This window comes from Ceratotherium simum, chromosome X, assembly GCF_057802395.1.
Source record: "Ceratotherium simum simum isolate JZ-2026a chromosome X, ASM5780239v1, whole genome shotgun sequence".
NCBI lineage: Eukaryota > Metazoa > Chordata > Mammalia > Perissodactyla > Rhinocerotidae > Ceratotherium > Ceratotherium simum.
The window spans coordinates 95,517,325-95,531,298 of NC_141940.1; the positions used below are offsets into that span (position 1 = coordinate 95,517,325).

Genomic DNA, 13,974 nt, shown 5'->3' on the forward strand with positions numbered 1-13,974 from the left:
ATAAAATAGAACAATTATAACAATATACTGTAATAAAATGTATGTGAATGTGGTCTCTCTCTCAAAATATCTTATTGTCCTGTACTCACCCTTCTTCTTGCGATGATATGAGATGATACAATGCCTACATGATGAAATGAAGTGAGGTGAATGACGTAGGCCTTGTGATACAATGTTAGGCTACTACTGTTGAGCTTCTGACGATACACCAGAAGGAGGATCATCGAGCCATGATGACGTTGATGGTTGGAGGTCAGGAGCAGGCAATGTCAATGATTGGGGATCCAACGAAGGGATGATTCACATCCCAGGCAGGACAAAATAGGATGGCACAAGATTTCATCACGCTACTCAGAATGGCATGCATTAAAACGTATGAATTGTTTAAAACTTATGAATTGTTTATTTCTGGAATTCTTCATTTAATATTTTCAGACTGTGGTTGACTGCAGGTAAGTGAAACCACGGAAAGAGAAATCCAGGATAAAGGGGGACTACTATACCACATTTTCTTTATCTATTCATTCATCAGTGGACACTTAGGTTGTTTCCATGTCTTGGCTATTGTAAATAATGCTGCAATGAATATGGGGATGCATGTATCTTTTTGAATTAGTGTTTTCATTTTCTTCAGATAAATACCCAGGAGTACAATTGCTGGATCATATGGTAGTTCTATTTTTAATTTTTTGAGGAGCCTCCATACTGTTTTCCCTAATGGCTGCACCAATTTACATTCCCAGCAACAGTGCACTAGGGTTCTCTTTTCTCCATACCCCCTCCAACACTTGTTATTTTTTCACTTTTTGATAATAACCTTTCCAGCAGGTGTGAGGTGATATCTCATTGTGGTTTTGATTTGCATTTCCCTAATGATTAGTGATGTTGAGCACCTTTTCATGTACCTGCTGGCCATCTGTATGTCTTCTTTGGGAAAATGTCTATTCAGGTCCTCCGCCTACTTTTTTTTTTGTGTGTGTGTGTGTGGAAGATCAGCCCTGAGCTAACATCCGTGCTAATCCTCCTCTTTTTGCTGAGGGAGACCGGCTCTGAGCTAACATCTATTGCCAATCCTATTTTTTTTTCCCCCCAAAGCCCCAGTAGATAGTTGTATGTCATAGTTGCACATCCTTCTAGTTGCTGTATGTGGGACGTGGCCTCAGCATGGCCGGAGAAGTGGTGCGTTGGTGCGCGCCCGGGATCCGAACCGGGCCGCCAGCAGCGGAGTGTGCGCACTTAACCGCTAAGCCACAGGCCGGCCCTGCCTACTTTTTAATCAGGTTGTTTTTTTGCTATTGAGTTGTATGAGTTCTTTATATATTTTGAATATTAATCCCTTATCAGATATATGATTTGCAAATATTTTCTCCCATTCCATAAGTTGCCTTTTCATTTTGTTGATGGTTTCCTCTGTTGTGCAGAAGCTTCTTAGTTTGATGTAGTCCTATTTGTTTATTTTTATTTTGTTTCCCTTGCCCGAGGAGACATAGCGAAAAAGATACTGCTAAGACTGATGTCAAAGAGCATACTGCCTATATTTTCCTCTAGGAATTTTATGGTTTCAGGTCTTACATTCAAGTCTTTAATCCATTTTGAGTTAATTTGTGTGTATGGTGTAAGATAGTGGTTCAGTTTCATTCTTTTGCACATGACTCTCCAGTTTTCCCAACACCATTTATTGAAGAGATTATCCTTTCCTCGTTGTAAATTCTTGGCTCCTTTGTTGTAAATTAATTGACCATATATGCATGGGTTTATTTCTGGGCTCTCTATTCTGTTTTGCCCATTTTCTAATTACACTGTTTGTATTTTTACTGTTGACATTTGAGACTCCTTTGTCGGATATGTAGTTTGCAAATATTTCCTCCCAGGCTGTAGCTTGTCTTTTCATCCTCTTCAGGTGGGCTTTTGCAGAACAAAACTTTTAAATTTTGATGAGCTAAAATTTGCCCATTTTTCCTTTTATGGATTGTCCTTTTGGTGTCAAGTCTAAGCACTCTTTGCCTAATCCTAGATCCTGATGATTTTCTATTTTTTTCTAGAAATTTTGTAATTTTATATTTTACATTTAATTCCAAGATTCATTTTGAGTTAATTTTTGTATAAATTGTGAGGTTTAGGTTGAGGTTCATTTTTTTTTGCCCATGGATGTCCAATTGCTCCAGCACCATTTGTTGAAGAGGCTATCCTTTTTCATTGAAATGCTTTTCTACTTTTGTGGAAAATCGGCTGAGCCTATTTGTGGGAGTCTATTTCTGGGTTCTCTATTCTGTTCATTGATCTATATTTCGATGTTCCTATCTCTGACAATACCACACTGTCTTGATTACTGTAACTATATAGTAAGACATGATATCACATAGAATGATTCCTCCCACTTTATTCTTCTTTGTCAAGATTGGTTTAGCTATTCTATGGCATGTGACTTTCTGTATAAATTTTAGAATATGCTTGTCTATGTCTACAAATAACCTTGCTGAGATTGTGATAGAAATTGCATTACTCTTATAGATCAATTTGGGGAGAACTGATATCTTTACTATGTTGAGTCTTCCAATCCATGAACACGGTATGTTTCTCCATTTATTTAGATATTCTTTGATTTCTTTCATCAGCATTTCATGAAGATGCTGTACACGTTTTGTTAAATGTATATGTAAGCATTTCATTTTCTTTGGAGTGACTGTAAATGGTATTGCGTTTTTAATTTCAGTTTCCATTATTTATTGTTAGTATATAGAAATATGATTAATTTTTCTGTATTGATCTTGTATACTGTGGTCTTGCTGAACATGCTTATTAGTTCTAGGAATTTTTTTGGTATATTATTTGGAATTTCCTATGTAGAAAATTACATCATTTGCAAATAAGGACAATTTTATTTCTTCCTTTCAAATATCTATGTCTTTTATTTCTTTTTCTTGACTTACTGCTCTGGCTAAAACTTCTAGTACTATGTTGAATAAAAGTGGTGAAAGTGGGCATCCTCACCTTGTTCCTGATTTTCAGGGAAAGCATTCAGTCCTCCACCAGTAAGTATGATATTAGCTATAGATTTCCTATAAATGCTTCTTTATCAAGTTCAGATCAATCCCCTCTATTTCTAACTTGCTGAGCATTTTTATCATGAATGGGTATTGGATTTTGTCAAATGCTTTTTCTGCACTAATTGGAATGATTATATGGGTTTTTTTTTTTTAGTTTCTTGATATGGTAGATTACATTGATCTTCAAAAGTTGAACCAGGGCCGGCCCCGTGGCTTGGTGGTTAAGTGAGCGCGCTCCACTGCTGGCGACCCGGGTTCGGATCCCGGGCTCGCACCGACGTGCTGCTTCTCCGGCCATGCTGAGGCCGCGTCCCACATACAGCAACTAGAAGGATGTGCAGCTATGACACACAACTATCTACTGGGGCTTTGGGGGGAAAAAATAAATAAATAAAATCTTTAAAAAAAAAAAAAAAGTTGAACCAGCCTTGCATACCTGGAATAAAGCCCACTTGGTCATGGTGTATAATCCTTTTGGAATCTTTTTTCAGTCATTTCCTCTGAACTTCAACAACTAGCTCCAGAAGAGAAAAGTTCCCAGAGGTGAAACGTGTCACATCACTATCTAGAGGCAGGAAGATTACTCTGGGTCTGGAGCTTAGAGACCTAGATTCAAATCCCAGTTTTACCATTTACTAGCTCTGCACCTTTGGCAAGTCACTTAATTCTCTAAACCTTACTTTCAATATCTGTAAAATGGGGATAACAATGCCTATATGAGAGAAGTATATGACTAGGCCTTGACTGTCTGGCATATAATAGGTAGTCAATAATGGTAACCATTTGAATTCCAGAGCAACAAGCATTTTGGAGTAGAATTAGAAACATTTCAGAAACGCAGTTATATATAATTAATATTAGGAACAGGGCACAGAGGTGACATAGCAGGGTTTATCCTAAATGATCACAATCTCTGTAATCATTTACCCTTGGGTGGTTGCTGCGTTTTTTTCATGTTATTGGATGCTTTAATCATAAATATCACTGCAAGACACCAAGAGGGTCATTCAAAGACCTTCTCATTATTGGTTATTAACTGATTAAACGAAACAGCCATGAGTGCTCTGCGGGCCTGTGTGGAACCTCACCGTGAGAGCTCCACACTCATTAGCTGCCCGCTCTGCACACACCACTGCGTGCTGCCTCTTCGGGCCGATCAAAGAGCACCTCGATTCTAGCTCCTAATTGCTCAGGTGCTCTTTGAAATGCCCAGTCTTGCTTCTTTTGATCAAACTAGGTCTTTACACAGGGTATAAATAAGGCTAGTCCACTTTTTGGTGGTGATGCAAGAAAATTAATTGACTGGGAAAAGAATAATCAACAAACGAAATGGAGTCCTGCACTTTACTTTCAACCCCACAATCTTTGAAAACAAATAAGGAATCAAACTGATCTATGACACTGGCTTTGAAATATTCACAATTGTGACCCACAATGAGAGAGATACATTTTTATATATCACACATAACCAAAGCAAAGTTTAATGAAATAATACTTTTCTTACTAACTGTGATGCATGCTGAAGTTTCCCCATCTACTTTGTCACTATTATTTTTTAATGCTGGTTGCCACTACCAATGCCATGACCCACTAATGAGTCGTGAGTGGGCCACGAGTGGGCCTCGGCTACAAGGTCATGTAGGCCCAGAGAGAACTCCTGCCCGGCCTCTGGAAACCACAGAGGTAAGACCCCCACCGCCTCCCTGCAGGCTGGTGTTTCACTCAATCTGGCTGTGAACAAAAACTCTCTTTTCCTCCTCTCAGGATCACAGTTGTAAAAGTCAGCAATGTTTCAAGGGAACTCCCTTGAAAATTGCAAATGTTTGTCTAAGTGCTTCTAAATTTTCTCTGCCTGGAACACAAACAGAAGGTATATAAGGAACATTCATTCAGCAACTGAAGTTGGCCAGGCACACAGTGGAGGGGGCCATGTTTCACTCCAGCCTCGCCCCTCGGCCACAGAGAGACAGATGCCAAAGTGCCCTGAGAGCAAGCGCTGCTCCTGACTCCTTCTCCAATCAGCCCAGGCCCTGTGAGAGTGTGTGTGCGCGTGTGTGAGTGTGTGTGGGGGGGGGGGGAGGGGGGAGCAGGGAGCCGAGATCCAGTTGTTACTGCTGCTTGAAACATAAAAATACCGCCTTCCCTGGTATGACTCCTGTCCCCCTCGGCCCTTCCTGACCACACTGGCCGCAGGGCCATGCAAGCCCCCACACGCCGCCCCCAGGAGAGCCAGTAGGTGCAGACACTCCCTAGCCAACAGACTGAACAGGGCAGAGATTGAGCTCTCAGATTTCTGGAACCTGGAAAACTCATTTAATGTCACAAGCAGTTTCTGCCCCCAGGGTGGAGACTTGGGTGGGCCTCGGGGAAAAACTGTCCTCTGCTCTGTGATGCCATCGGGTTGGTGCAAATAGAAGGGCAGGGCCCACCCCTCGCTCTTGCGGGGAAACTTGAGCACAGTCTCAGAGGGGGAAGTGAAGAGTCCTGTTCCATAACAGAAAGAGAGGATTATCTTTCAAGATAAAAAAAACATTGGTCAGACATGTAACGCTTAAAAAGGAGGGGGATTGCTGTATCTTTTTATCAGAGGCGTGTCTCCTAGTCTCCCAGACGTTGGAGCTTTTGGAGAGAAATGTTACTTTACTCTGTGCAACTTTAGGCTAAGTGATGTCCCCAGAACTATTGTTTGTTGTTTTGGAGCTCTGAGCAGCAGTTGTCAGGCAACGTGGAGCCGGGGTGAAGGAAGGGACTGGCAGGCAGGCAGGCAGGTGGGCCGAGGATCTGGACTTGACTGGCCGCCTCGGCTCTGATGGAGCTCATCGTGAGACTGTGTATGACATCTTATGGAGAGTGCTGCAGAGGGCAAGACTGGCCACTGTCGGTAGAGTGGAGTTTCCAGTGTGGGGCTGGGGAGGTGGGCCTTAGACTGGGGGACAAGAAAAAAGTCCTCCCTGGGCGTTTGGTCTCAGAAACACGGGGGGGCCTGGGCATTCCCAGTGTGTATGGGTGGGGGAGGGAGTTGAGCCAGCCCAGCCACAGGGGGCCCTTGATCGGGGTCTGGAGATTCTGCCAACAGCCACATCCAGCAGTAGTCAGATGGGCTACTTACTTCTCTTCCATTATACCCAACCCCCTGGAAAAGTCTCCCTCACTTTTCAGCTGGTGTGTTCTTCTGTGCTGGGAGGGATTTGGGAGGCGGGGGGAGGCCAAGCCATCCCTGGGCCAGAGGATCAAAGGGGAGAGTAGGTCCCCTCTTGAAGTCGGGGTGAAGATGGCAGAGGGAACCCAGCAGACAGCGTCCTCTAGAAGGCAGCATTGTGGTGGCCTGACAAACAGGTGGGTAGACCAGAGGGCTGTTGACCATCCTTGTGAAACCATCGCAGGGAGACCTCTTAGAAACAGCCAGGGGGCTTTCTGAGAGGGAATTTTCCAAAGATCAAGTTTCAGGGATTTGAATACTGTAAGTGGAGTCTTTGTGTGGAAAACATTTTTTTAAAGGGGAAAATATGAACCTTTTGTCTCTACATTCTCTCTCCCCTTTCTTGAAAGAACCAACACAATGAGGCCGCAGCATTCCTATTGGCTAGAGCAAATATTGTGTTCAAAACCTAATTGGGGTGCTGGGAGGAGAGAAAAACTGTGGCTTGCTCACCATATCGCCCCCTCAAGCCTCTATTTCTTCTGACAGTTCTGAGATGTCCAGGCTTGGGTCTATCTGGTGAGCTGCCTGGCACCCCTAGTGCTTTGGGAGCATTGCTGGTGTTCACCAATATTCCCAGTTCTCCTCTCCTTCTGGACACATAGGAGAACCATACTTCTCTGCCTTGGTGAAATTAAGCGTAGCCATGTGACATTTCTGGCCAATGAAATGTAAGAAGCAACATGTGTCACATCTGGGTGGAAGCATTTAAGAGTGATGCTTGATTCTCCCAAGCTTTCCTTCTCTGTTGCAGCAAACCCTAGAACCTGTGTTTGGATAACAATGTCCTAAAATGGCAGATCCTTCATCAGCCTGGGTCCTTGAGTGGCTACAATGAGCAGAGCCCCCGCTAATAAGCCCACGTTGGACACGTAGCACAAGCAAGAAATAACCCTCAGCAAGCCACTGAAGCTTAGGGGTTGTTTGTTACCACAGCATAACATGGCCCATCCTGACGGCTACACATACTTTTGCTTAGCACAATCCATAGTACCTTAATATTTCCCGAGGTACCAATTAGCCAGTGAGGGGGTGAGAAACTTAATGAACTCAGAACTTGGGAACTCTCCACTCCCTTTTCTCTCATGAGAGCTCATAATGGCCACAATTCACTAGGAACTCGTTCCAGGCGACTCTGGATCTGTTTGGCAGTAAGTAACTCCCACGTTCCCAGAATTCTACTGGGTTGGGTAGCTCTATAAAAATCTGTCTCCCTGGAGGCTATTTCAGTGTTGATACTTGTTCAAAAACATTCAGCCAAACAAATGTTCATTAAAAAGCTGGCCATCTAACCACCCAGGCAGAACTGGAGCAGCGTTTTGAGGCTGACTCTCAGGAACCCGCTCCAAATGAAAGGAAGGACATTCCTCCCAAGGCAGCACCTTGTTCCTCAGTAACACAGGCTGCATGTCTGCTGTGGACTTCCATGGTTACCCAAACGCAGAGACCTGGTCTCCAGGATTCTCGTGATCCTCATTCAGTTACCATGGCCACAACACACGTTTGAACAAACAACATTTCTGATCTCATCTGGTTCTCACATCTGAAAAGACATTTGGAGAACGAATTCACTTTGAAACATTAAAATCAATCGAGGGATTTAGAGTTTTGAGTATCGTGATGAAATGAACACAAGCCCCGACCTAGGAACCTCATTTTCCACCCATGGAAAAAAGAATGCTTAAAAAAATCATTTTGACAACTGTTGAAATTTCAATATAGAGTATATTTTAAATAATAGTATTCTATCAGTGATAAAGCTCCTGATTTTGATAATGGTATTGTGAGAATGTCCTCTTTCGGAAATACATGCTGAGATATTTAGGGGTTAAGGGTCATGATATTTGCAACTAACTCAAACCGTTAGTAAGAAATAATAATAATATGGAGAGAGGGAGAGAGCAAATATAGTAAAATGTTAACTGAGAAACCTAGGGAAATGGCCAAAGTTCTACTATTGTTCATTCTACTATTCTTGCAACTTTTCTGTAGGTTTGAGATTTTTCAAAATAAATAGTTTAAAAAAAATCATGAACGCTCCAGATTAGTGGCTTTCAAACTTTAACGTAACACACAATAAAATATAAAGTGCACGCAGCAACTCAGTACACACACAAACATATACAATCTGAACAAATGCATACAAATTTTTTAAAAAGTTTCACAAAACAATACTTATTCTTATAATATTACACGTGATGCTCTGTGACTTTTCTGTTCTATCTTGTTTTTTAAAATGCCAGTCATGACCTATTAAATTGAGTTGGTGACCACTAATGGTCACAACCCATTTGAACACTCCTGCCCTTGGTGGTGATTTCTGCAACATTTCTAATACTTAGTATTACCTACAGACACAGAAGAAGCACTGTCACCATGAAGAACTGAGAGCGTGGTGCACCCTGAATCCACATGGGCTTTGAAAACCCACCTCTTCAAATACAGAGAGAGGAACTCAGGACATTAAGATAGGGATTTCCAGAATACTGACAAACGCAGCCATCATTACATGTGTATGGAAAACAGCTTGAGCAAGTATTTAGCAGACATACAGCCATTGCTCTGGCACTCAGGCCTGGGGGCTTACAGTTGGCCAACTCCCACCCTGGGAAATCTCTCAGCTCCCCTTCCCAGCTACTGGCTGCCTCCTTTCCTCTTGGCCATTAGTCAGCCCCAAAGTGTGCAGCCCATAATAATTTCCCCATGTAATGGGATCATCCAAGCTAGAGACTCTCTGCCCTGCTAACATAGCATCTCTGTGTCTTCCGGACACTCTTCCCACAAAACGCTAAGAAAAGAGGATTTTGTGGCCTCCCTGGGAGATTCACAATGCATGTTTGCATATGAAAGACTCAGTAGAGAAACCTGTTTAACCTTTTTTAAATATTCTTAGGATTTTACAAATTTATTTGTCTGAAGATACTTCCCCCCTTTTTTTCCCTACCCTGCCCTAAAGTTCCTTTGCAGCTAAGGCCACCCCTGGGAATAACTGTGTAGTAAATGAAATGGATCTTTGTTTTAAATGCCTCCTGATACATCTCATACACTAGGAACCCCGGCCACCTCCTTGGGTCTAAGTCCCTCTCCCATACCCCTTCTCTCCTGTCCTGTCCATCTTTCCCCGACCCTAGTGTCCCCAGACCCCTGGGGGAGGGGGAGGAGGATTGTAGTAGAAAATAAAGGGAATGGGCTTAATGGGTTGCCCCACCAGGAGAACTGGCACAGTTCTTAGTACTTAGCCAATGGATTGACTCTAATTCAGGCATTGCAGGCCGTTTCCTGGAAGATGGTGGGAAGGGATGGGGTTGGAGCCCTGTAGCCCTAGAAGCTTCCAATTTCTAGCCTTCTTACTGGAGGGCCCATGTTCGTTCTTGCTTCTTTTCTCCAATCAATGCCCATGTGACATGAGCAGAAACCCATAACTCCCCCCCCACCCCCCACTCTGGCATTACCCAGGGTTCTTCTCTTCCCAGGGCCATCTCTGGAGGCAAACTGTTCCTTCCACCCGCTGGAATTTTCACCATCTGCCCCCATCCTGCTCTCCTCTCCCCAACCACAAACACCCTCAAGCCCAGGTAACTTAACTTTGCCCCGCTGGCCAAGGCATTTCCGGCCACCTCACTGGGGCAGTGTCAGTCCATCCGTAGGGTAAACACCACGTGCTGGGCCACGCTGAGCAGGAGACTAGAGCCGAAGAGAAACCGGGTGTTGTGGCCCCAGCCTCCCACCCCACGGGAGGGAAGGCCGTCAGCCAGCGAGGCGTTGCCTGGCCCCTGGGTGGTGTTGGCTGCCTCCTCCACTGGGGTCCTCGGGGCCAGCAGCTTGGAGAGGAGGCTGCTGAACCTGCTCACGGTGGTGGCCGCTGGCTCCGGGGAGGGGCCTAGACTGGACGCGGTGAGGTTCAGCTCCTCGGGGTCCACACAGAGGCCATTGGAGGAGCGCCCAAAGGCCACCTGGCTGAGGTCCAGGCCAGCCACGGAGCCCGGGGAGGCGCATGGCACATCGGCGACGTGCCCGGAGCTCTCCATCCAGTCCCGCAGCCACTGCAGGCGGCAGTCGCAGTGCCACGGGTTACGGAAGAGAAAGAGACGGCCCAAGAAGAAGCCAGGCTGGAAGGCGGCCCAGGCAAGCACGGTGAGGCGGTTGCCATTGAGGTGCAGGGCGAGGAGGCCCGAGAGGTTCTGGAAGGCGCCCTCCTCCACGAAGGCGATGCTGTTGCGGTCCAGGTAGAGCAGCTCTAGGTCCGTCAGGTCGGCGAACCAGGCGCGCGCCACGCGGCCCAGCGCGTTGCCGCCCAGGTTGAGAATGCGCAGGCGCCGCAGGCCGCGGAAGGCGTCGGCCGGCAGCGCGGCCAGCAGGTTGTCGTTGAGCAGCAGGTGCTCCAGGGCGCCGCAGTCGCGGAAGGCGCCGCCGTGCACCGCGCGGACGCGGTTGGTCTGCAGGCTGAGCGAGCGCAGGCGCCGCAGGCCCTGCAGGGAGCTGGAGGCCACGGCCTCGATGCGGCCCCGCTCCAGGTGCGCATGCGTCAGGTTGGACAGGCCGCGCAACGCACCAGGGACGCGGCGGAACAGGTTGTCGAAGGCCGCGAGCTCGCGCAAGGCGGGCAGCTCGGCCAGGAGGCGCTCGGGCACGCTGAAGAGGCGGCAGGCGGCCAGGTCGAGGCGGCGCAGGCGGCCGAGCGCGACGAAGGTGCGCGCGTGCAGGTAACGCAGGTCGCCGTTGTGCGCCAGGCGCAGCTCGGCCAGGCGCGGCAGGCCCTTGAAGGCGCCGGGCGTAATGAAGGACAGGTTGTTGTGGCGCAGCGACAGGCGGCGCAGCGACGGCAGCGTGCCGAAGGCCCGCTCGCCCAGGAAGCGCAGGCCGTTCCGGTCCAGGTCGATGGAGGCCGCCTTGCACGGGAACTCGGCCGGCACCCGCAGGAGGCCCGCGCGGTCGCAGCGCACCGAGCAGCCGCGCTCGGCGCTGCTGCAGGCGCAGGCGGTGGGGCAGGTGCCCGTGCAGGCCTCCTCGGCCCGGGCGCTGGGCAGGCAGAGGACCACCGCTGGCGGTAGGGGTGGGGGTGTCGGGGACGGGGGAGAAAAGACAAAAAAGGAGCAACTGTCAGCCACAGGGTCGCCCCAAGTAAAATCCTACCTGTCCATGTGGCAGGATTCGGCCCTCGGCCAAGTTCTCATACTTCTTGCATAGCCACATCCTCCAAATGGCCTCTTTCCGCCTCCCAGACGTTACACAGGTTTCCCCACGCACGACGCCCTCTTCTTTGCTTTCCAGTTATCTTCATCAGCAAAACCCATCTGCAGTCCCGGCCTCTGACCCCTGTCTAAACCCCTCCTGCCTGTATCATCACTTGTGCTCTCCTAGAATGCAGCCTAGAGGGTTCACTGTCTGCATGTGTAGGGGGACCTGGAGGGCATCACTGTGGCCTGTGCTCTAGTCCTGAGCTGTCCGATACGGTAGCCACTGGCCACATCTGGCTATTGAGCATTTGAAATGTGGCTAGCCTGGATCGAGATGTGCTGTAAGTGTAAAATACACACCAGATCTCAGAGACTTAGTACAAAAAAAAGGTAAATTGTCGCATCAATACTTTTTATATTGATTACATGTTGAAATGATATTTTAGATATATTGGGTTAACTAAAATATTAAAATTAATGTCGCTTGTTTGTTTTTACCTTTTTAAATGGGGCTACTTAGAAAATCTAAACATATGTGGCTTGCATTATATTTCTTTTGGTGCTGCTCTAGTCCCTCCCACCGTAAGAATTAAATTCCTGAAAACCCCCATTGGGTAAATTAAGCCTCATGAAGAAGGGAGAATTAGAGAACAGGAGGTTGGGAATGAAAGAAAAGCCTATCGATCTTTTTTCTTCCTTAACAGTCACTAAAATTAAGCCATAAAGACAGCATATTAAATAAACTATCAATGATCTTCTTACACATCTCAAAAGAATAATTGTAGACACTGTGCAGATAATTTCTGTTCACCAGCCCTTGCTCTCTAGAGACTTTTTTACATCATCATGGGAAAGAATGGTGTTTATAAATTAATTTTATTCTGAGCATCTAAATGGAGGATCAGATAAAGACTTCAACGGCCCTCCAGTAGGATTGCCATCTGCAGCAAAGCAGAATGGTATGGCCTGCTTCCCTGTGGTAGCCAGGGGTCCCATATCCGGTCTTGAGTTCCGATGGGAAAAGGCAGCATGGAAGATGTACAAGTTTTATTTTCTGGCTAGGAGCACCTCACAGGTGGAGTGTGCTCAATCTGAAATTCCTGCGGAGGAACAAAGGTACCCAGATGTAAACCTGACCACTGATATTCATAATTTCTGCCCCTCCTCAGCAGTACTCCCAAATTCCTAGCAAACACCCCTGGCCTATTATTCAGTCCCTCCCACCATGTACACATTAGCTTGCCTTGCCTGTCCAAGCCCTTGTGGGAACCTGAAGGTGTGGCCATACAAGGAGTGTGTAGAATATGCTTGCTGCTGCCTCTGTAAGTTTGCTCAGCTTCTAGTATCTTCAGTCCATCTGTCGTGGACACTCCATGTGTTTTCAACTGCTGGGAAGGGGATTCAGCCCTTGCAGACTTCGCTGGAGAACGCTTAGCCCTTGGAGCAATGCTTCAGGTGTAAACTGTAGCTAGTTCAACGTTCTGATGTAGCAGAGGCTTGACTTAGCTTTTCCTTGTCCCTAAGAATTGTGAACTAGGCATCAAGCTTCCAGCAAGGTTATTGGACCCTGTGTTGGACTTGGCTGTAAACAGGGCAGCTGCTGGGTTGGAGAGACACCATGTTAGACGGGGCCAAGAATATAACCTTAACTCCAGGTGTCAGCTGGACAGAGGCAGAACCTTTTTCTATCAACTCTTCCAACTGGGTCAAGTAGAAGGCTTCAGATTTCCTTACAAATAGTCCTTCATTCTACTCTCTTCTCCTTTCTAATTAAGAGAAGTGCACCCTCAACCATATGACTCATGTTTCTCCTCCACAATAGCTAACATTGTTCTGGGCACACCGTACGACTCAGTATATGTTTCCAGAATTAAATGGAGTTGATGCCTTCCTCTGTAATGATTCCTGCTGGAGGGTGTCATTTATTTAAAAAAAACTCTTTGTCAAGGAATTTATGGGATTATGACAGACAGGATGCAGCCAATTTGCTTGTATAATGCATGAGATAAAAAATGCTGCCAATTTTTAAAAAACACGAGAGGGGTGGGAGTGAAGCTTTTATTGTACATCCTTTTTACCTTTTAAATTTTGAGCCATGTGAATGTATTTCAGGAAATAGATCAAAGTTTATTTTAAATTTTAACTTAACACTCAAGATGTTGTCACTATTAGAGACCTATTTTCAGCCTCTGAAACCTTGATAGACATTAGGAATAACTAATTTACTGGATTATTTAGTGAAATTGAAATTAAATAAACGGACAACCAAACTCCAGTATTGGTTTACCCAATATGAAGTAATGTATACGCCTAGTGATTCAGAAAAGCAGAGCACCAAAACAAAATTTTAAAAAATAATAATGTATTTGGGTGAGTTCTGCTTGCAATAATGGCAGAGTAGCTTGTATCATAGTAACATTCTTGCTGATAGCTAGTGTAAAGTCTGGAAAAAATATTTTTAAAAAATTGTTGGAAGGCACTGGAGAGCAGCCTAAACAGGCAATCACAGTATAAATAACCCTTAAAATAAGAGAAGCAAACTAGGTGAGAG

The 13,974-nt window shown here is 45.9% G+C and overlaps 1 protein-coding gene across 1 annotated transcript; it reads right to left on the bottom strand.

Moving 5' to 3' along the window:
* Positions 1-9,720: 9,720 nt before the first annotated feature.
* Positions 9,721-11,527, bottom strand: NYX (nyctalopin). Its single transcript, XM_004435082.2, is given in 3 exon segments — positions 9,721-11,366; positions 11,368-11,473; positions 11,475-11,527. Coding segments are annotated over 3 exon segments (1,647 nt in total). The 3' UTR covers positions 9,721-9,878.
* Positions 11,528-13,974: the final 2,447 nt, after the last annotated feature.